The 22,652-nt window shown below is 38.2% G+C and overlaps 2 protein-coding genes across 2 annotated transcripts; both read left to right on the forward strand.

Moving 5' to 3' along the window:
• Positions 1-314: 314 nt before the first annotated feature.
• On the forward strand, positions 315-11,438 carry nprl2 (NPR2 like, GATOR1 complex subunit). The gene is made up of 13 exons (XM_023294898.3): positions 315-703; positions 1,905-1,996; positions 2,663-2,831; positions 2,943-3,051; positions 4,505-4,641; positions 4,976-5,073; positions 5,241-5,277; positions 6,447-6,540; positions 7,667-7,784; positions 7,882-8,024; positions 8,105-9,965; positions 10,959-11,095; positions 11,210-11,438. The coding sequence occupies exons 1-11, from the start codon at positions 623-625 to the stop codon at positions 8,170-8,172; spliced, it is 1,146 nt and encodes a 381-aa protein (XP_023150666.1). The 5' UTR covers positions 315-622; the 3' UTR covers positions 8,173-9,965; positions 10,959-11,095; positions 11,210-11,438.
• Positions 9,836-17,349, forward strand: zmynd10 (zinc finger, MYND-type containing 10). The gene is made up of 12 exons (XM_023287603.3): positions 9,836-9,965; positions 12,802-12,910; positions 13,517-13,633; positions 13,711-13,764; positions 13,927-14,064; positions 14,158-14,246; positions 14,413-14,507; positions 14,880-15,052; positions 15,512-15,637; positions 16,472-16,593; positions 16,693-16,818; positions 17,073-17,349. The coding sequence occupies exons 1-12, from the start codon at positions 9,877-9,879 to the stop codon at positions 17,170-17,172; spliced, it is 1,338 nt and encodes a 445-aa protein (XP_023143371.2). The 5' UTR covers positions 9,836-9,876; the 3' UTR covers positions 17,173-17,349.
• Positions 17,350-22,652: the final 5,303 nt, after the last annotated feature.

Below are 22,652 nucleotides of genomic sequence, written 5' to 3' on the forward strand. Positions count from 1 at the left end.
ACTGTAAACTGCAAGTAGCAGTGGATAAGATAGCATATTGAGCTAAAAAATATTGACGTAATGTAAGTCGATGAAAACGTGATAGGTTGATGCTAAATGCAACTGTTAGCTAACCTACCCATTCTGAAGCAGTTTGAAGCTGCCTTCCAGGGTCTTGTTCACTCACAAAACGGCTAAGTGATAATTTCATACAAAATACAACATAAATCGTGTCATTATTTTAATGTTTAAATGTTTTTTTGATACACCTGCAACAAATTCGTCTTTCGTCCGTTATTTGCGTTCGTAAGTCACGGAGAGTCCCTGAAGGCAGCAATGTTGTTGTTCCTGCTGGGTGCATGGATGTGGTGAATTGTTGGAGAGTTTGACAGAAGGGACGAGCACACGTTGGTTAAATTCATAAATAGCGCATTTGTTAGGCCGTCGTTTGACGTTAAAACTACCTCAATGTATTTTAAAATAAGTCACTAGCCGGCGTTTCAACGTTAAAGCTACAAGCTAGCGTGAGCTGTTATTGAAGGTAAACAGGGAAGACACAGCAGACTGAAACCATCTGGGTAGAAGTAGCAGAGCCAGGCGGGTTTTTACACCTCTGGATGAGGGTGTTTTGGCTCAGAACAGTATGATGGGCATGCCCACTCGAATAGAGTGTATATTTTTTAGTGAATTTCATCCAACTCTGGGCCCAAAGATAACATATCAGGTAAGTGTGCAGATATTACATTTGGTAAAATGGAGATCATAATTACACTGCAAAAACTCAAAATCTTCCCAAGTCTAGTTGTCTTAGTTTTAGTCAAAATGTCTCATCCCACTTGATTTAAGATAGATTCACTTAACAAGTGACATTTCAGCACGATGGAGGGACTTGTTTTAAGACAGTGCATCTTAAATTTCTTGTTAAGTCAAACAATCTTGAAATTATCTTGTTTTGAGTTGTATTTTACAAGAAAACTCAAAATCAGTTTAACTCTCGTGGCGTCCTGCGGGACAAAGCTGACCCGTTTTAAAGTTTGAAAATGTGGGAAAAAAAATATATTTTCACAGTGAAACTTCTGATGTCCACATTTTCAACATTTTTGGGAAATTTTTTGAACATTTTTGAACATTCACATAAAAATTCACATAGATTTTTTTTGTGAATGTTAGAAGTTTTGCTGATATATATGGAATCACTAGATATTTTTAGGATGTTTTTGGAAGATTTTTACTCATTTTTTGAAAATATTTACAAGAATTTTCTTGCCAAATTTGAGGGATTTTTTTGTAAATAAAACTTTTAAGGGAAACTTTTAAGGAATTATTGAAATTTTCTTCCTGAAGGTTTTGCAAATTTTCAGAAATTTGGGGAATTTTTTGGGATTTTTTTCAGACAAGGAAACAATATTTTTTGGTGCCCGTAAATGAAGTCAACAGGAGGGTTAATACATTTCAAATTAGGAGATTACATGAAATCAAAAATCTATTTTGAGTGAAAAACTACTATTTTTTTTAACGTGTGGCTTATTTTAAGACACCTAAGCTTGACAATCCTGGTAAAATAGAGTTTAAAATAAGTTTTCCCAGCTAATTTTTTGATCTCAGTATTCTAAATATCATATCTTATTTCAAGAAATCTTACCAAGCCATTTTTCATTTGTTCTATTGGCAGATTTTTTCCACTTATTTCAAGGTAAAACTTCCTTGAAGCTTTTTTTTTCTTGTTTTGAGAGGAGCATTTTTTCCAGTGTAGGAGTTTCACTCTGGGCAGTTATTATAACTATTATCATTATGATGACCTTCATAACTGTCCTTAGTGTTAGCTTCTTTCTGTATAAAGCATTTACAATTTGAATAAATATTCTTATTAATGTTAAACTGGATTTTTGGACATATTTTGTGTTTCCTGTGTCTTCTCCTGACAGGTCCCAGAGGAATACATTTCCCGGGAGCTCTTTGACACAGTTCAAGTTTATATTATCACCAAGCCAGAACTACAGAACAAATTAATAACAGTGTATGTATTCTAAATCCATTTATCTGTCTCCTTGCCATAATCCATTGTAGGCGTTGACTGATATTTTTTTTTTCAGGGCTGATACAGATTCAGGGTAGTCAATAACTGATATTTGAAACTGACATACAGTCGCATTAGAAGTGAAAATCTCGCAAAACACTAGTCTGACTCAGCAGATGTAGATCTTCCCATGACTGATTTAACAAAATTCAATCACACCAGAGTTTTTGTTCCTGTGTAGCGGTGTGATGATGGTGGGCCAGAGACCCATCGAGCCATGTAAGACTAGAAGATCACAGCCATGGACACGATGTGGTTGAAATGCCTTTGTTTATATATGTTTAATTGAAAGAGCGCTTTTGAAATGTTACCCTTTAGTACTGATTGGGTATTACACTCTATGTTTAACCAATCAGATTCTGCTTTGGGTGGGTAAATTGCATGAGAGCTATAGGAGGGCATTTTTCCATGAATTTGCTTTATAGTCATTCTGAAAAATGCTGACTATCAGATCCAATTATCAGTCAGACTTACAATTGATCAACCTTTAATACATTATATTGCTTTGTCTTAAAATCTCATTTATTCATGATTTCTTCGTAATGGTATGTCACTTTCTTTCCTATATCGAGTTCTAACGTCATCTCTTTTTCATTATACTTACAGCACTGCTATGGGAAAGAAGTTAATCGGCTGTCCTGTGTGCATCGAACATAAAAAGTATAGCCGAAATGCCCTCCTTTTTAACCTCGGCCTTGTTTGCGATGCCCAGACCAATACATGTGCCCTGGAGCCCATTGTTAAGAAGCTGTCTGGATACCTCACAACTCTGGAGGTAGTGAGCGATTCATTGTTGTATCTGTATGGGATTATTTTGATCATGTCGTTTCAGTGAGAGGTCTTTGAGATAATCTCTTTTGTATTTTTCTGCTTTGTTGTTTTGCAGCTGGAGAGTGGCTTTATATCTAATGAGGAGAGCAAACAGAAACTTTTACCGATCATGTCGACCTTGTTAGAAGAACTTAACGCCACAGGAGCCTGCACATTGCCCATAGGTATTATTATGATGATACATTTATGATGTATATTCAAGAACCATCAGTTCCTTTTACATATATGGTGAAGATGCAGTGGAATGCAAAGTACATGTTAATGTGTTAGATTAACAGCCCTGGTTTGTTGACTGTAAAAGTCTTCAAACAGTTTTGAAAATGTCTCCTGTAGCTGAAGATTTTCTACAATGGAATCATGGAAACACATGCGTTTTGGTTCTTAAATCTATTTATTATAGCTTTTTGGAAAATATGACTAAACTGCCGGGTCAATAATATATATACAGTAATGCTAATATTTGGTTAAACATCACTTGGTGCCGTCCACAAGCTTCTGGTTGTATCTTTGACTGCTCCTTCGACAGAGTTGGTTCAGTGAAAATAAATTTGTTGGCTTTCTGACGCAGACCTGTGTCTTCAACCCAGTTCACAAGTTCTTGATGGGGTTTAAAGTCAGGACTTCGGGGTGTGGTGCAGTGTGCAACCCTTTGGCTAATGTTTTTTGGTTTTCCTAAAGAATGTGGAGGCAATCCTCCTTCTTTATTATTCCGCTTACTTTGTATAAAGCTCTAGTTCCACTGGCACCAATCTGAGTCAAAATACTTAATTGTTTTTTTTGTGACAAAAAGACATGGGATTCAACAAAAAGTCTGGATGTGTTGCTAACTTAAAATTTTATTTAAACACACAGACTGACAAGGTGTTTTATTTCTCAGCTTCAATAAAATTATTTTTGTTTTAATATGTAATATTTTGTGTACACTACCGTAAAGTTTGGGGTCACCAAGGCAATTCCATGTTTTCCATGAAAACTCCCACTTTTATTCATGTGCTAACATAACTGCACAAGGGTTTTCTAATCATCAATGAGCCTTTCAACACCATTAGCTAACACAATGTAGCATTAGAACACAGGAGTGATGGTTGCTGGAAATGTTCCTCTGTACCTCTATGGAGATATTCCATTAAAAATCAGCTGTTTCCAGCTACAATAGTCATTTACCACATTAACAATGTCTAGACTGTATTTCTGATTAATTTAATGTTATCTTCATTGAAAAAACTGCTTTTCTTTCAAAAATAAGGACATTTCTAAGTGACCCCAGACTTTTGAACAATAGTGTATGTGTCATTCTTCCGCTGTTAAAAGATCTGCAGTGGGTGTTAACAAGCACCAGACATGACCCCAGTAATAAAATTAGAAATATCACCTTTTTGACTACATCAACAAAAACTGAAAATGTAGACGTTAAAGTAGAATGTATAGCAGAGCTGTTGTATTAAATTACGCTAGATTACACAGGTGTTCCAAATGAAGTGACTGGTGATCATATATAAAAGTTCACATTGAATGTACAGGCTTCTGGCTCTGAAGAAAAAGCATAGTTATTGGCAGCAGCAGTAGTTATGAAAGTTTTTTTTTTTTTTTAAAGTTGTCTCTTTGTATGTCTTTTAGATGAGTCTAACACCATCCACCTAAAGCTCATCCAGCTACGAAAAGATCCCCCGATAGTCCAGGAATACGATGTGCCTGTCTTCACCCAGTGCAAAGAGCATTTTATCAAATCTCAGTGGGACCTCACCACTCAACAGGTAGGCCTTTACTGTCGACGACAAGTGGCTGCTGATAACGAGTGACACTGAAATAAGGTGTAACAAAATTCTAAGAAGCATAAGAAGAAAGATCAGTGATTAAACACTTTTTATTGGCTGTGCATGAAGTACCATACGCAAGTCTTCTATATCAAGTATTATATAAATGGAAAGGAGTCATTAGTGTTGAAGAAGGTGTTTGGTACAATAATGTGTTATTGTTCTGATAGATTAACTTATTTTCAAGCTTGTAGTGGTTCTTATAAATTCAGCAATTAAGGTCATGGAGCTTAGTACAAGCCTTTAACCTTCTGCTGTGTGTTGTTTGCTACAGATCCTGCCCTACATTGATGGATTTAGACACATTCAAAAAATCTCTGCTGAAGCGGATGTAGAGCTGAATCTCGTTCGCATCGCGGTGCAGAATCTCCTGTAAGTATATTTCAATGAGTAAAGCACTACACAAAGTTAAGCTCACATAAGGGCAGCATTTTGGTGGTGCTGTTACAGTGGGAGTAAACCTCTATCCTATTTCTTACCAATGATGTACAACAACAAAGCTACACTTTTACACTTTTACACTCCTTTTTCTCCCGCAGGTATTATGGAGTAGTGACTCTGGTGTCAATATTCCAGGTATTAAACACTCGCCGTCCAACACATTTGGCCTTTTCCTCTTCAACTGTGCATCTGAAGTGTGGTGGAATAATTTATGAATGTGCGTTAGGACCACTTTTTGAGAAAACATTAAATTAACCCTCTCAACCCCAAGCAGTTTCGGTGCGTTGTGTTGCTCCAGTCATATTTTTGCTCTTTTTTTCACTGTAATATGCACCTTGTTGGAAACAGCACAAACCATGGTAAAAAGTAGAGAGAACTACAACCACAAAGTGGTTGGGCAGTATAACAAATTCAGAATGCCATAAATGATACAAAAATATGTGAAGAAAACAAAGAAACAAGGGAAGTTGTATTTATTTTCATATTTATTTAAAAAGAAAAATCTAAAATCAACATGTACAACATTTTTCCAACTGCCAACTGGAGTTACAAATACTGGACATAAATTGATGGCTGTACATCGTAGATATATTACTACTTCCATTGTTAATTTGTGTCCATACTTGTCTCCTCTCTGCTCTGTGGAAAAACAGCCTGCAGTTCAGCAGAATAATTCTTGAACCTTTTTTACATGAGTGTTGATCTCAGCTGAATCACTCATGACTTTTCAATTGCGCTGAGGAATGCAGAATATTTTTTTTTTGTTTTACAGAATGTTTTTCAAGCAAAGACTTTATTATCTTGCATTTTAGTTAAAAATGAGACATGTAGGATAGAATGATTTTGAATAAATATCATAATTTTAAGCTTATATTTGTTTCATTCTTCTGACTGAACTGCACAGCAGACATGAGTAGTTCAAGGGCTGTTTAAAATTAAAAGAAAAATAATTCACTTATTACAGTTTTCTCTGATAAATTATGTAATTTTAGGATTTTTTTTTTTTTTCAAACATAACATGGCTTTTAAGCCCACTGGCAGGTTTACTGTAATACTCTGAGAGAAAGATGTGATTGTTTAGACGTAACACCAAAGGACAGTTTTTATTGAAATATTGTGACTTTTTTTCTGGTAAATTTCCAACTTTATTCTCAGAATATTAAAATGTAATACCCTTTTCTTTCTTCTTTTGATTATTCTAGAAGTCTCTGATAGTTTCCTTATTAGTCACCAATGCATTGTGGTAACTATCTGAGAGTTGATTTGTTTTGGTTGGTTGTTTTGTGCCTTTTTTCCTTTCCTAGTACTCTAATGTGTACTGCACCACTCCCAAAGTCCAGAGCCTCATAGATGACAAGTCCATTCAGGAGGAGTGTCTCAGCTACGTCACTAAGCAGGGTAAGAACGAGTCATGATTAATGAATAAAAGTGTTATCTCTCTTTTATGATGTTCACTGCACACTCGAAAAATGCCCCTCTCCAAACAAGAAAAAAAAACTTATTTCAAGGAACTTTTACTTTGAAATAAGTGAAAAAATCTGTAAAAAAGATATGAATATGAAAAAAAAGATATGATATTTAGAATATTGAGATCAAAAAATTAGCTGGGAAAACCTATTTTAAGCTCTGCTTTACCAGGATTGTCAAGCTTAGGTGTCTTAAAATAAGCCAGATATGCTAAAAAAAAATTGGTAGTGTTTCACTCAAAAATAAGTTTTTGCTTTCATGTAACCTCCTAATTGAGATGTATTAACCCTCCTGTTGTCTTCATTTACAGGCACCAAAAAAAATTTTTTCCATATCTGAAAAAAAATCCCAAAAAATCAGCAAAAATATTCACCAAATTTCTGAAAATTTGCAAAACCTTCAGGAAGAAAATTCCAATAATTCCTTAAAAGTTTCCCTTAAAAGTTTTATTTTAATCCCCCAAATTTGGCAAGAAAATTCTTGTAAATATTTTCAAAAAATGAGTAAAAATCTTCTAAAAAAAATCCTAAAAATATCTAAAATGATTACATATATATCAGTAAAACTTCTGATATTTTCTTAAAGAACATTCACAAAAAAATCAACCAAAATCCAGCGAAATTCGCTGGATTTTGGTTGATTTTTATGTGAATGTTCTTAAGAAACATTTTTAACATTTCTTTTTTTTCACCAAAAAATGTTCAAAGATTTCCCCAAAATGTTGAAAATGTGGACATCAGAAGTTTCACTGTGAAAATATTTTTTTTTCCACATTTTCAAACGGGTCAGTTTTTTCCCACAGGACGACACAAGGGTCAAACTTATTTTGGGTTTTCTTGTAAAATTCAACTCAAAACAGATTATAAGATTGTTTGACATAACAAGATATTTAAGATGCATTGTCTTAAAACAAGTCCCTCCATCTGCTGAAATGTCACTTGTTAAGTGAGTTTATCTTAAATCAAGTGGGATGAAACATTTTGACTAAAACTAAGACAACTAGACTTGGTAAGATTTTGAATTTTTGCGGTGAACTGTTTCTTCCTGTCACTATCAGGTCAGAAGCGTGCCAGCCTGAGAGATGTGTTCCAGCTGTACTGTGGTCTGAGTCCAGGAACCACAGTCCGAGACCTCTGCTCCCGCTACTCGCTGCAACTTCAAAGGGTTGACGAGAGGTGAGTGTTGCCTATCTTACCAGTTCCCGAAAAGATATAATAAAATCTGGTCACAAAGTGACATCATACGTGTGTTATGTCATGCGTTTCTTCTCAGGAGGCTAATCCAGTTTGGACTGATGAAGTCTCTCATTCGACGGCTGCAGAAGTATCCTGTGAAGGTGATCCGAGACGAGAGAAGCAGGCCGCCTCGACTCTATACCGGTTGTCATAGTTATGATGAGATCTGCTGCAAAACAGGCAGGTTTTCAAGCTCTGTTTGATCCTGATGTAACTGAAGATGGGAAAACAAGTCTTCTTACCTTGTCCTCATTTAACAGGGATTAGCTACCAGGAGCTGGACGAACGTTTGGAAAACGATCCCAACATCATCGTGTGCTGGAAGTGACACAAAGCCATTGGACTGAAAGACACAGAGATGCCTCAACCAAAGATGCCTTTAGTGAGCGGAACAGTTTTACTGGAATAACTGTGAAAATGACATAGGGTTTTTGTCATTTTGTTTGCTTAGTTCTTTTTTAAAGCAATCTTGAATCTTTTCACGAAGAAATGGAATCAAAATTTCTTCAAGTCAAGTGATGAAGGTGAATTTTATGAATACTGTGCAGAGGAAAATATGTGTTTATGATGCAAACATTGCAGACTGGCTGTATATCAGCTCTGGTTACCTGGTTATATACAATACATTATTAAATTAAACTAAAGCTAAAAATGTCTGTTCTATTACTGGTTCCATATTCAGTTTCACTGATTTATTCCTGTGACTTATTAACCCTAGATCATCTAACTTTCATTACAAACCGATATCCTGACATAAAGGACAAAAACACATTATCCTCTGCAGTGGTACAGCCCCTTTGGCAAGTTTCGTCAGCCCTGAGACTTTAGATTTTATTTGGAATTTAATTATTTGAAAATGTTTGCAGCATATTTAATAAACCCAATTAAAGGTAGGTCGTAAAAACACACAAAATATCTTTGAAATTACTGCCAAATCACACTGATGCTGAAGTTCCCAAAACCAGCAGGCTGAATTTCATGGAATCAAATGAGTTGTATTAGAACAAAGTGTTTCACCAAACATCTAAAAGTTTACCTTTCAATATAATTTTGCAGCCATAAAAAGTAAGACTCAGAGTGAAGCCCTGGAGCAAGCAGATGTACAAGGTCTGATGTTATCAGATACTTTGAATAGCTTTGCATTTATGCTTGCCAACATTAATCTTTTAGTACAGATTTTATGTGCTTTTAAGTTACACATGGATTTACATTACATGCTGACTGTTCAGAGGAAAATGTACTGAGTAGTTACTTTAGATATCTAAAATTTGATTTGCAAAATGTGATTGGCTTTTGCATTTTTATGTAATTTTGGTAAACACCTCTTGGAAACGATTGAATAAGAACCCTCGTTTTCAATGGTACCTAGGCACATAAAATAAATCCACTCAGCAAAATGAGGTTGCAAAAACAAGAATTCATGCCTATATCAGCTAAAAACAAACTGAACAATGCTTTAAAGTAAAAATGCAAGAACAGACAATTCGACTAATATATTAATGGAACAATGTAATAAACAAAAATTAGCTCAGTTTTGATGTACAGCAACAGTAAAGTCAAGTCAAGTCAAGGTAAGCACTCATTAATCAATAATAGGAATCTAGTAATATCGTATTTAATGTACGGCCAATTTTTTAAAAAGTATTTGGCTGATACTAATACTTTCCTACGTTTCATATTTTTAATACAGTACTTTTACTTGAACTGAGATAAGTGAGTAATCATACATATTTTCACTATCACTGTGGACTTTTAGCCAAGTTTATAACACGCACTGTTCATGACAAATCTATGTTTGATACACAGATGTAGTTGTAGGTTTAGGTTGTAGGTGTTATTTGCAGATCTGTTGCCCCTCTATGGCGGCGAACACAAACTGCTCTGCGCGCCTGCGCTTGGTTTACAGTAACCATGACAACCACCAGACGCAACGGGTCTCTTTAGTTAGCATCACAAACAAGCCTACTGAAGTTGTGGTGAAAAATTACTTATTTATTACCGGGTGTCTTACAAAGTAGTCTCCTGCATTGACATGGAGACGTCGGTAGTTCTGCCAGTGGAAGCAGAGGGGTTCGTTCAAAGTCTGGAAACTTTCTCCCTCAAGGAAATCGGCTCTGAGAGGTGAGATGAACCAGCTAACGTTAGCAAGAGGCTACGTACGTTAGCAAGAGGCTACGTACGTTAGCAAGAGGCTACGTACGTTAGCAAGAGGCTACGTACGTTAGCAAGAGGCTACGTACGTTAGCTTAGCATGGCTAAAGTCGATAACGTAAACCGAGGAGAATATACTATATTCAGGAGAGTATAAGAAGTCGATTTAATACATTTTAGTTATGCGACATCAAATGTTTTCACTTAAATTTCTTTCCTTAGCAGAAGAGTAGTTTTTCACAATTTATTAAATGCATAAATAGTACTTTTGAAAGCAAAACAGGGGGAGTTAAGGTAAAGCATTGCCTGTAAGTTACATACATGAAAAAAGACAAAAAACACGTATAGGCTGTCTTCCTTGTCCCCTTCAGTCTCATTATCCGCTCCACAACAAATCAGTAAGTGAAGCTGAATTGTGTATTCACCACAATAATAATTAATATGCTGTTAACAGCATATTTTGCCATTTCAAGTAAATTAGAATGTTTCCAGAATTGAAACCTTTTCTGAAATCTGTCTGATGTGGCTGCAGTGATCTACGCTGCTTGTAGATCTTGATGTATATAATAATGGTGATTGGGAGGGGGAAAAAATATTTGTTGAAATCTTTAACTACTGCTGTGAAGTAAAAATAGGCCATTTTCTGAGGCATATACAGTCCAGACTGTGGACAATTAAAATTATAGATACGACAATAAAGTACCAGTATAGAAAAAATACAGCGTGCAACGTTCACTTTTTTAGCCGCGATTCCACAAGCATCTACTTGGCGCGGTACGGTTCGCCACTATTGTATCTGACTCGGCTCGTCTCGGTTTAGTTGTTTTTCCATATAGCCTCATCGTGGGTGGAGTCGTCATAGCGCAGCCAGCCGAAAGTCTCTAACGTCATTTGCGTGCGACACAAACGCAACATAACGGAGACGATGGTTCACCTGCTGCTCGGTCTGTGGCTTTCTGTCAGATTCAAAGTAATAGAAGAGTCGGAGAAAGCTGAGAGCGACGAGTCGGAACACTCAGGAGACACACAGGAGAGTTTGGGAGGCGATGCAGCAGTATCAAGCCGAAGACAAGAGGATATGAACGAGACGACATATGAGGGTAAGCTAATGCTAGTTCGCTAGCTATCGTGTATCAGTCCTGTGAACGACTCTGTAATGGCTGCAGTTTGTCGCTATTAGGTATTAAAATATGCATGTTGTGTATGTGTTTCAGGTGGCTCTCTTGTGAGACTTCATGGGATTTACCTGAAGCAGCAGCACATGAGCCTGCAGTGGCACAAGGTGTAGAGGAGGAGGACAGAGATGTACAGGATGCACTGATGCACTACGTGTCATGCAAAAGTTAGAAGTTATTCTTCTCGCTATACTTCTGTTTTTCTGTCCCCGGACCGCTATTGTTTTCTTTAATGCAATTCTGACAATAAACTTTTGTACCTTTTGCAGATGTGTCTGTGCTATTGTTTTATTTGTGAAGGTTAGCAAGATTACATGACAAATTAAACACCAAAACATTAAAACAGCTGTTTTAAGAAAATTCCAGTTTGATAAATTAGTATTGCTTTGGTGTAATTCAGTCAACGGAATTATGAACCATAAAGGAGTTTGTGTTAAAACATGTTAAATCCCATTAAATATAAATGCATTATTAGGGAATACAGAATTGTTTGGTTCAGACTGTTGACTCTTTTCCTACCAGTGTCTTAACAGACAAAATGAAAAGTTATGATGCAGTCACATAAGTCACAAAATAGTTTATTTGTCAGCAGCAAAATCAAAACTAATTACAATGTGCAAAGTACAAACTGATATTGCAAATTAAGTTCCTAAAAATAAGTTTTTTTTTCTTGTTTTGAGAGGGGCATTTTTTCCAGTGCATCTATGATGCTTATGCTCCTCTATCTACTAGCTTGTTTGCATTTTAAATCTTTCCTGTGTGCAACTATTTATAGAATGCACCCAACTGTTGAATTTGTTGGGTATGTTTAGCACACCATCTCCGTCTGAGTTTAGTTTTGTTTTGAGCCTCATTTTTTAAATATCTTTTTGTGTCCATTGTCACCTCATTATTCCTCATATTGACAGACAACCATTTTCCAAATCCAATTGGCAACTTTCAACTGTCATTCAACTGTAACCATGTCTGAGTCCTTTTGTTTCTGGGCTTACACTGAAAGATACACAGCTGTCCAAAAACCTTTAGCAGCCAAGTGTCCAGTTACTTTTAACCCTCCATGCAAATTTGGCACAGTGTGTTCAAAAGTCCACATCTCCATGAATTTTTTTCTATATTTAAGTAAATGTCCTCGTTTTAAAGCTGAGACTTGACACTTTAACGCAGCACTCATTACTTTATTTCAGATTTATTGTGCTGAAGTAGAGAGGCAGAAAGTGGATGTCTGCCCAAATATATGTGGTCTGGACTGGCTGTATTTTTCTGAAGGCAAGGCAAGTTTATTTGCATAGTACCTTTCATCAATAAGGTAATTCAAAGTGCTTGATATGACTTAAAATATTAGTGGGTAAGATATGAGCAAGATTTGAATAAACAGTTTGTATTTTTTACTACAATAAAGGCTGATCCATGTTGTAAAAGAAATGAGTCGGGGCAAACTTCTCGTCTCCTGGGAGTTCATTTCAGGAATGTGGTGCATGAAAACTCAATGTTAGTTCTGCGTGTTTACAGTGGGGAAATAAGGTAAACCTGTCACAGACAAACTCAGAAGTCTGAATGGTTCATAATGTAGGCATTCATAAAATGTTCCCTAACTCTGTGTTGTGTTGTGATTTTCCTCTGTGTGTTAACAGGTGGTTCAGACAGCATGAGTATATTGAGAAACTCAACATGCAGGCAATTCTGAATGCTTCTGCCATGCATGATGAATTTGTCAAGGAGTTCCTGGTGTCATACGGAAAGGTAACAGCCATCACTATACATATATCATGTTAAAATGTCAGTGGTTTTTGACCCTCGTGTCGTCCTGCGGGTCAAAATTTACCCGTTTTAAAGTTTGAAAATGTGGGGAAAAAAATATATTTTCACAGTGAAACTTCTGATGTCCACATTTTCAACATTTTTGGGAAATCTTTGAACATTTTTTGGTGGAAAAAAGAAACGTTAAAAATGTTCTTAAAGAAAATATTAGAAGTTTTACTGATATATATGGAATCACTTTAGATATTTTTAGGTTTTTTTTGGAAGATTTTTACTAATTTTTTTGAAAATATTTAAAAGGATTTTCTTGCCAAATTTAGGGGATTAAAAAAAAAAAAACAAAAAAAAACTTTTAAGGGAAACTTTTAAGGAATTGTTGGAATTTTCTTCCTGAAGGTTTTGTCAATTTTCAGAAATTTGGGGGGGGGGGGGGGGTGTTTGCTGATTTTTTTTAATTTTTTTTTATTTTTATCAGACAAGAAAACAACATTTTTTGGTGCCCGTAAATGAGGACAGCAGGAGGGTTAAACAAGCCCTGCAATTGTACAGCAAGTCTCTTACGGTGACAGATTTCCTCCTTGTTTCTAGATACCTGTCCTGGTCCATGAGATGATTGTTGTTGAGGTCTGGAAACAAAAAGTGTTTCCAATCTTATGTCAGCTGCAAGACTTCAATCCGCAGAACACATTTCATCTTTACATGGTGGTGAGTGTAAAATGAGATCTAAAAAGATAATTGTCATGTCATCATCTTTCATTTGTTCTCTAATGTCTCCTTCTTAGATCCACCATGAAGCCACAATCATAAACCTACTTGAGACAATAATGTTTCATAAGGTCAGTCAAATGTCTCTACTTCTATGTTATTAGCAGTATATTTTAAACATCTTAAAGATTTTATTTGACACAGAAAGGCCGTGGAAACTCTTTATTCTTTCTAAATATTGTTGTTTATTACACTTTGTGTGATACATTGAAACAGTCATGTGTCTTGTGCAGGATTCATGTGAGGCTGCTGATGATTCTGTTCTTGACTTGGTGGACTACTGCCACCGCAAACTCACCTTGCTGGCCAGTGAAGCAACCAGGGAATGTGCCGTGACTCATGACCAGCACAAAGTGATAAGCACTATTGAGGTAAAAGTTTGAAATGTATGTTTTGTTTGACATTGGTTAGACTCACTCTCACTTCAAACGATCAGTCACACCGTGTGTTTCGCTTTTGTGAAGGAGTTGCAGATGCAGAGTGCTGCTCTGGAGTTTGAAATCTCCCTGAAAGCTGTATCTGTGCTGCGCTACATCACAGATCACACTGACAGGTATGACAGTGGTGTCTGAGAATTTACTTACAATTCTATTCTGACAAGACAATATCATATTTCCAAATCAAAACTGTGCATTCACACTCAACATTGCTACAGAGATGCTGATGCTGAGAAGCACAATGCGACTGGCAAAATGAGTGTGTCTTCCTTTTCCTTTCAGTATCAGTGTTATCAGTCGTATGCTGTGCACACATAATGTCCCATGTGTGCTGGTTCAGCTGATTGACTGCTGCCCTTGGAGTCGCTGCGGAGACGGTAAGTCACAATGCTAGCATTTCAAATACATCCTTAAATTCTCTTATCTGTCGAGGGCATAATTTGACGTACAGAGAAACACGCTTATTTATTTTCTCTATGAGAGTTATTTGAAATGAGCAGCCAATTAGCTTAGCGTGCTTCATAAACCAAACAAAGGGTAAACAGCCAGTCAGTTTGATGGAACAAACCAGACATATTGTATTTTTTGGATTTTATTACCTTTGGGCAGAGCCAGACTCCCCATTTCCAAGTTTGTGTCCAGATGATGCTATAAACACTGTTGCCTTCAGCCACACAAAAGGTAAAATATGTTTTTGGCCTGGTAAGCAACCTTTCATTCACTTGTCTGCTTCCTGTCTCCTATTGCAGGTGAAGTACAAAAGTACATAAATGGTAAATGGCAGAAAATTCCTGCTGAAGATCATTTAAAGATGACAAAATTGGATGGCCAGGTCTGGCTTTCCCTTTACAATCTGTTATTAAAGGAGGACTGCCAAAGGAAATACGACTTCAACAGTTTCAACAAGAGCCAGCTTCTCAAGGTGAGTGACATTTAGGCTGACTTTTTGCAGCTTTAAGTGATTGTATTATAACCTTGTGTTCTGGGCCTTGTCTTGCTGCTTGCCTTGCTTTTTGCAGTATTTTACTTCATCAGTGTCTAAACTCATTTTGAATCTGATCAAACAACTCCTCTTCTTACTGAATATTAGCTGTAAACCGATGTTAAGGAAGTGTGCGAGTGCCAGATCATTGTCCTCCAACAACATATCTGATCTCCTCCCTTGCTTGGGCACAAATTCAGTTTCCAAGTTGTTTTGACTAAGATGTTTCCTCCTATTATAAGCTTTCTCATCCTCTTCCTGTTACATTAATTATATAACCAGAGAGCCTTGTGCATCCTCTTGTAATAACACTGTTTTTGTCATACAGACTCATGTTATTATGACTTTTTTGAAATTGTTATTTTAGCTGCTCTTTTATTTGTTATCCTTCATGTACAGCTCCGGGGTTTCTTGACAGATGTGTTGGTTGATCAGTTTCCAAACCTGATAGAGCTGCAGCGCTTCCTGGCTCATCTTGCCGTTACAGACGCAGCTCCTCCAAAAAAAGAGCTAATTTTGGAACAGGTACAGCCACACTCACTTATGTGTCCATACCTCTATCATATGAGTGTGTCCGTATGCATTTACTAGGCCTGTCGTCAGCTTAAACAGCCTTGATTGAGTAAAATTGCACATTGTCTTTAACCAGTCCATTGGTCATGGGACAATAGCATAAACTTGTTATCGTACTTGTTAGATGACTACACGTTATCTCTAGATTAACTTAATCAGCCACAGTGCACTGAGTACTCTCCACCTGCAAGCCTTGTTGGCCTAAATGAATTAGAAATAAACATAAAAAGCTAGTGTTTGCAGTATATTAAAACATTTTAACCTAATTTGACAATCGTGATTTAATGTTTGCATTTTGATGAAAGAGAAGGCTTCACGTCAAGCCTGATCTGGGTGCAGCTGCTGCTACTGGCAGACTCTGCAGCTATGGAAGCAGTTGCCGGATGTGTCTGTCATTTTCAAAGCATTATTAGACCAAGTCTATTGAAATATGACAATTGTAATAGGTTAACTTTTTAATCCTTAGGATTAAAAAGTTAAAGTTAGTTGTTGAGCTGTGATTAGCAGCTGTGTTTTGCAAAGTTTACTCTCGACTGTTTTGCCTATTTATTTGAACAAAATGCAGCCACACTGAAGACTTCTTTGACATGGCATGAATTGGTTTAAGGCTGACGTTCAGTAAAGATAAATATTAAATTGTCTACATTACTTTGGGGAGTTCACAGCCATGGAAATGCTGGGATTTTCAAAACACTTTTCCTCCTCATGAAAGTAACGCTGGCAACTGATCACTCAACCTGGAGACTACGGCCCTCACATTTATCCTCAACTCTTCTTTATTTATAGATCCCAGAAATGTGGAACCACATTGTCAGAGAGAACTCTGGGAAGTGGAAGGCAATAGCTAAGTATCAAGTCAAAGAAACATTCAGCCTATCAGAAAGTGACTTGATGCGTCAAGCACAGAGGTAATCCTGACAACACAAGTCCAACTAAGCAGTGATTTTACAGAGAATCAGCTCAGTCCTGCTCTAGCGCTGTGAATAATCATTATTTATTTTCACTAGATTGGCTCAGACATACAACTTGGATGTGATGGAGAGTTTACTTCCTGACAAACCAAAGTGTGGATTTTGTGGAAAAGGGGCTACAAAGAGATGCTCTCAGTGCCAGGGAGAATGGTACTGTCACAGGTAAGATTCAAAGCAGACACAATACTGGACTGTCAAGGTGAAGGGGAAGCACAGCCTGAAGGCAAAACGTAAGATTTACCAGTTCATCCACTTTCCAGCTCTCACCTGTGGTCAAGAGATTTGGGTTGTGACTGAAGATGGTTGACATAAGCTGCTGAAAATAGTGATATAATATATTTCATGTGTTCTTGCTGTATAAAGTATAATAATAGTAATAAAATATAAAGTTCAGTTGATGTTGTTGCTTTTTACAGAGAGTGTCAGGTGAAGCACTGGCCCAAACACAAGCAAACCTGCAAGCTCATAGCCGAGACCACAGAGACGATCCAGAGGGACGTGCACATCAGCAGCTGAGAAAGAGACATGGATGGAACCCTCACCGATGGCAGATGCAAAAGTTACACGATGGAAAGAGAACTGCTTCTGATTAATGCGTAAATCTTTGCTGGAAATCTTTATGCACCACTGCAGATTTTCGTTGAAAAAGCTGTAATAAAATCTTTAACTTCCTGAGTTCACTTTTTTTGCGGTCTTTTAACCAAATCTGTGTCTCTTTCATGAAAGAACCCAGGAAGCTTTCTCCACTTCCTTCACCTTCAACAGATTTTACACTTTTATGATCTTAGTATATGACAGTGGAAATCACTTTGTTACACAAGCAACCAATTTAATTTAACTCTCTCAAACCTGTCTTCTTGCCCCGCTCTGCTATGAGGAACAAGGATGTGCAGGCAGTTTTTAACAGCAACCAAACGACATTCTCTCTGCATTCAAGCATTCACACACTTTACCCTCCTGTTGTCTTCATTTACAGGCACCAAAAAATAGTGTTTGTTTGTCTGAAAAAAAAATCCGAAAATGCAGCAAAAAAATTCCACAAGTTTCTGAAAATTTGCCAAAAACTTTTGGAAGAAAATTCCCAAAATTCCTTAAAAGTTTTATTTAAAAAAAAAAAAAAAAAAAAAAAAGTCAAAATTTGGAAAGAAAATTCTTGTAAATATTTTCAAAAAATGAGTAAAAATCTTGCAAAAAAAAATCAAAAAAAATATCTAAAGTGATTCCATATATCAGTAAAACTTCTGATATTTTCTTTAAAAACATTTACAAAAAATTACCAAAATCCAGCAAAATTCGCTGGATTTTGGTTGATTTTTCTGTGAATGTTCTTAAAGAAAATATTAGAATTTTTACTGATATATATGGAATCACTTTAGATATTTTTAGGATGTTTTTGGAAGATTTTTACTCATTTTTTGAAAATATTTATAAGAATTTTTCTTGCCAAATTTGGTGGATTTTTTTAAAAAAAATAAAGCTTTTAAGGAAAACTTTTAAGGAATTATTGGAATTTTCTTCCTGAAGGTTTTGCAGATTTTCAGAAATTTGGGGAATTTTTTAGCTGAATTTTTGGATTTTTATCAGGAAACAATATTTTTTTGGTGCCCGTAAATGAAGACAACAGGAGGTTACTTCTAGGCTTGACTACTGTAATTCCTTATTATCAGGTTGTCCCAATAGCTCTCTGAAACATCTACAGCTGATCCAAAATGCTGCAGCCAGAGTACTGACGGGAGTTAGCAAGAGAGTTCATATTTCTCCTATATTGGATTCTCTTCATTGGCTTCCTGTTAAATCTAGAATAGAATTCAAAATCCTTCTTCTGACATATAAAGCTCTTAACAACCAATCTCCATCATATCTTAAAGACCTGATAGTACCATATTATCCTAGCAGAACTCTTCACTCTCAGACTGCAGGCTTACTTGTTGTTCCTAGAATCTCTAAAAGTAGAATGGGAGGCAGAGCCTTCAGTTATCAGGCGCCTCTCCTGTGGAACCAGCTCCCAGTTTGAGTTCGGGAGGCGGACACCCTCTCTATTTTTAAGACCAGGCTTAAAACCTTCCTTTTCGACAAAGCTTATAGTTAGGGCTGACTGGGGGACCCTGACGGGGTATGCTTGTGTTTTCATTTGCACAACTGACTTCCCCTCTTGACGTCCCTTAGTTCTGCCCCTAGTTATGCTGCTATAGGCCTAGACTGCTGGGGAACCTCTCTTGATGCACTGAGCCCTTCTCTAACTACCTATGTATTTACTACATATACCATTATTGCATTACATTCACTCTGTTTCTTTCTGTGTCCTTTCTCCGAGTGTCCCTGGTCCCAGAGCTGGATGCTGGATGCTTCAGATGTGTGGCTGTGTTTTATGGTCCTTGTGTCCCACCCCCCCACCTCTCTATCTCTACCCCTCTATCTGTATCCCTCTATCTCTACCTCTACCCCTCTATCTCTACCTTTCTACCTCTTCTGTCCCTCTCAACCCGCCCGGCCAGCAGGCAGATGGTTCCCCCCACATTAGAGCCGGGTTCTGCTCGAGGTTTTTTTCCCTGTTAAAAGGGTGTTTTCCTTGCCACTGTCGCCTTTTGGCTTGCTCTGGGGGTCAGGCATATGGGTTCTGTAAAGCGTCTCGAGACAATTTGACTGTAATTGGCGCTATATAAATAAAATTGAATTGAAAATTGAATTGAACTGAGAGCTCTCAGCAGTTTTCTACCCATTTAAGAACAGGACAAACCGAACAAGCTGTTGTATCGATTTGTCCACGATTTCCTCTCATGTGTCCATTTTAAGGAGTTTGCAGTCAACCGAGGCCGACTCAGAATCACTCCCACCGGGAAGATCTGTGAAGGAAGGTCCACCCGGCTGGTCCAGAAGCTCCGGTCCAGCAGAGCAGCGTCAGGATGGAGACGTAACCGGGTGAGTTAACTAGAGAGGCGACACATTCACATAGAAAATCCAACAATTCCTTCTGTTTTTACAGTTTGTCACTCTGGTAAATGGTGTCATTTTTCAAAGCTGGTGGGTTTTGGGCTTCACAGATTGAACCTAAATGCTTTTCTTAAACAAACTGCTGAGCTGCTGCACAGTGAAATGTTTGAGTGGAGCTCAGGATGAAAGCATCAGAGCTGTTTTACATGTTTTTATGTTCAGCTAATATCATTTCCTCTGGACAATGTTTGTGGTGTTAGAAGTGGACGTTTGTAGGGAGTTTTCAGTTGTGATACTTAAATGCATAAATATTTGCAGTGGTGGTTTCACTGCAAGCATCTACTGATGTCACCAGTGAAGTAAATAAAAACAGCATTTGTTGAACTTTACGCCTCTCAGTGTCTGCAGTTAGTTTAGCTGAATCAATGCAAAGATATTTCTATTTTTCTACATGACAGGAATGTCAGTGAAATCCAAATGCTAAGAATAAACAAGTGATCTGCCTGGTCACAGATCCCACTTTAATCCAAAATAAAGACTTTGCAAGGAAATGAACTTGAAATATGAGCCACCAGTAAAAGTTGTGATCAGACAGAAGGGCCTGTATTTTATCTTTGGAGAAGTTTAACATGTAAGTTTGTGCAGCTGATCAGTGGTGAGGCCTGTGGATGACTGGAGATGTGTGTGGACACTTAGACGAAGCAGCAAATGTGTTGAAAATGAGTTGTCTTCTCAGAGTCTTGAAGATGTTTTGTCAGAGCTAAGAAAGAAGTAAGACATCCTGCAGGTGATTGTTGAGTGGTGTTGAGGAATTTGAATGTAGAGGAATAGCAAAGAGATTTTGAAGATATTTAAGCCATAAGTTGTATTTTATTTGTTTGCTGTTCTCTCCCATTTGTAGTGAAGAGAAGTGATTTGACATGAAGAATGTGATTTGTGTGGCTTTGAAATTGTGTTAAAATGTAAAAATGAGTGATGAGGAGAAGAGTGTGACTTTTTAGTATTGTGTTTTTTAGCGTGTTCTTTAAAAGTTGTAGGTAGATTATCTTCTTTTTTTGATTTTGTGGATTGTTTTTTTTTCTTTCAGTGTTGATGTCACCGCCTTGACGAATAGAAGAAAAGGGCAAAATTTGCCAAAAATCTTTTCGTGCCTTCGTGCCTTCGTGCCTTCGTGCCTTCGTGCCTTCGTGCCTTCGTGCCTTCGTGCCTTCGTGCCTTCGTGCCTTCGTGCCTTCGTGCCTTCGTGCCTTCGTGCCTTCGTGCCTTCGTGCCTTCGTGCCTTCGTGCCTTCGTGCCTTCGTGCCTTCGTGCCTTCGTGCCTTCGTGCCTTCGTGCCTTCGTGCCTTCGTGCCTTCGTGCCTTCGTGCCTTCGTGCCTTCGTGCCTTCGTGCCTTCGTGCCTTCGTGCCTTCGTGCCTTCGTGCCTTCGTGCCTTCGTGCCTTCGTGCCTTCGTGCCTTCGTGCCTTCGTGCCTTCGTGCCTTCGTGCCTTCGTGCCTTCGTGCCTTCGTGCCTTCGTGCCTTCGTGCCTTCGTGCCTTCGTGCCTTCGTGCCTTCGTGCCTTCGTGCCTTCGTGCCTTCGTGCCTTCGTGCCTTCGTGCCTTCGTGCCTTCGTGCCTTCGTGCCTTCGTGCCTTCGTGCCTTCGTGCCTTCGTGCCTTCGTGCCTTCGTGCCTTCGTGCCTTCGTGCCTTCGTGCCTTCGTGCCTTCGTGCCTTCGTGCCTTCGTGCCTTCGTGCCTTCGTGCCTTGCTTATGGGTAAATCTCCTTGTTTTCCTTTTTGCCAGGATCCGATCCGATCCGATCCAGTCCAGTCCAGTGACACTCCACACCACAGCGGGGATTCGAACCATGACCATCCACATGACAGACACACACCCTCTGTGTGAGCTATCTGTCACACAAGCTCCCTGGTGGAGTTTGTTGTAATGATGGTTGCAAGAGGTTGTCATGCAGCCAAAGTGTAAAAAGAGCCTTGAGCTGGATTCTAACCAAGGACCTCCTGGATGAGAGGCAGATAACTTACCACTGCACTATCCTTCCTACTGGGTGTAGCTGTTAGTTTTCGTAAATGATGGTACACAAAAGTATTAAGGAAGTGAAGATAATAAAGGTACTAAGGTACCGGGGAGGCAAAAAACTTACCTCTACACCACCTGTCCTACAAGATGTTGCTCTAACTTTGCTTAAATGATGCTATCAGTTAGTACTGGCGCAACCAAACGACAAATAAAAGGTGTGAGTGGAGATCTGAATCATGTCAGGTTTGTTTCTGACACTGAATACACCTGATCTCATCTGATCTGCAAAGCTAAGCAGGGTTGGGCCTGGTTAGTATTTGGATGGGAGACTACCTGGGAATACCAGGTGCTGTAAGCTTTTTACTTCTCCTCACAACCTGAACAACACACTGCTAGCGACAGCTATCAACTAAAACCTCTTGGTTTCTTTATTATACACTCTATGAGGTGGATAAGCTGCAGCTCATGCTGATTTATTGCTGCTTCTGGTTGGAGCCAAAGAACAAAGGCTTCACCTGTTGGAGCAGCTGATGTCCTGCAGCCTCTTCACCACAGAAAGCCTCTGACAGCTTCAATTCTTTACACTCTGACTGCAAGACACCAATCACATAGGAACATTTACATGTATGGAACAAAGAGCTGAGCTGACACTCAACATATGTTTGAGCATTTATTGATAAAGACATTCAAACATGTCTAGAGATAGAACACCAACGCACGGTGTAAGAAAGGTCAGAACAGACTTCACCTGCTCAGGAAACTGAGGTCCTTCGGGGTGCAGGGAGCAATTCTGAGGACCTTTTATGGTTGTGTGGTGGTATCAGCCATCCTGTATGGACTGGTCTGCTGGAGCAGCAGCATCACGGCTGCAGACAGGAAGAGACTAAAGAAACTGGTTAAGAAAGCAAGCTCTGTCCTGGGCTGGTGGTAGACAGGAGGATGATGACAAAGCTGTTGTCTATCATGGAGGACATCTCCCACCCCCTGCAGGAAACAGGACCATCACCGGCAGCTCCTTCAGGGACAGACTGCTTCACCCACGATGTTT

This window comes from Amphiprion ocellaris, chromosome 5 (assembly GCF_022539595.1).
Source record: "Amphiprion ocellaris isolate individual 3 ecotype Okinawa chromosome 5, ASM2253959v1, whole genome shotgun sequence".
Lineage (NCBI taxonomy): Eukaryota > Metazoa > Chordata > Actinopteri > Pomacentridae > Amphiprion > Amphiprion ocellaris.

Bases quoted from the DNA above. Each gene is read 5' to 3' on its own strand.
- nprl2 (XM_023294898.3), top strand. From the start codon at position 623: ATGATGGGCATGCCCACTCGAATAGAGTGTATATTTTTTAGTGAATTT. The intron at 1,997-2,662 runs GTATGTATTCTA...TTATACTTACAG, and splicing joins CAGAACAAATTAATAACAGT to CACTGCTATGGGAAAGAAGT. The intron at 3,052-4,504 runs GTATTATTATGA...TATGTCTTTTAG, and splicing joins AGCCTGCACATTGCCCATAG to ATGAGTCTAACACCATCCAC.
- zmynd10 (XM_023287603.3), top strand. From the start codon at position 9,877: ATGGAGACGTCGGTAGTTCTGCCAGTGGAAGCAGAGGGGTTCGTTCAA. The intron at 14,508-14,879 runs GTAAGTCACAAT...CTCCTATTGCAG, and splicing joins TTGGAGTCGCTGCGGAGACG to GTGAAGTACAAAAGTACATA. The intron at 16,819-17,072 runs GTAAGATTCAAA...TGCTTTTTACAG, and splicing joins GGAGAATGGTACTGTCACAG to AGAGTGTCAGGTGAAGCACT.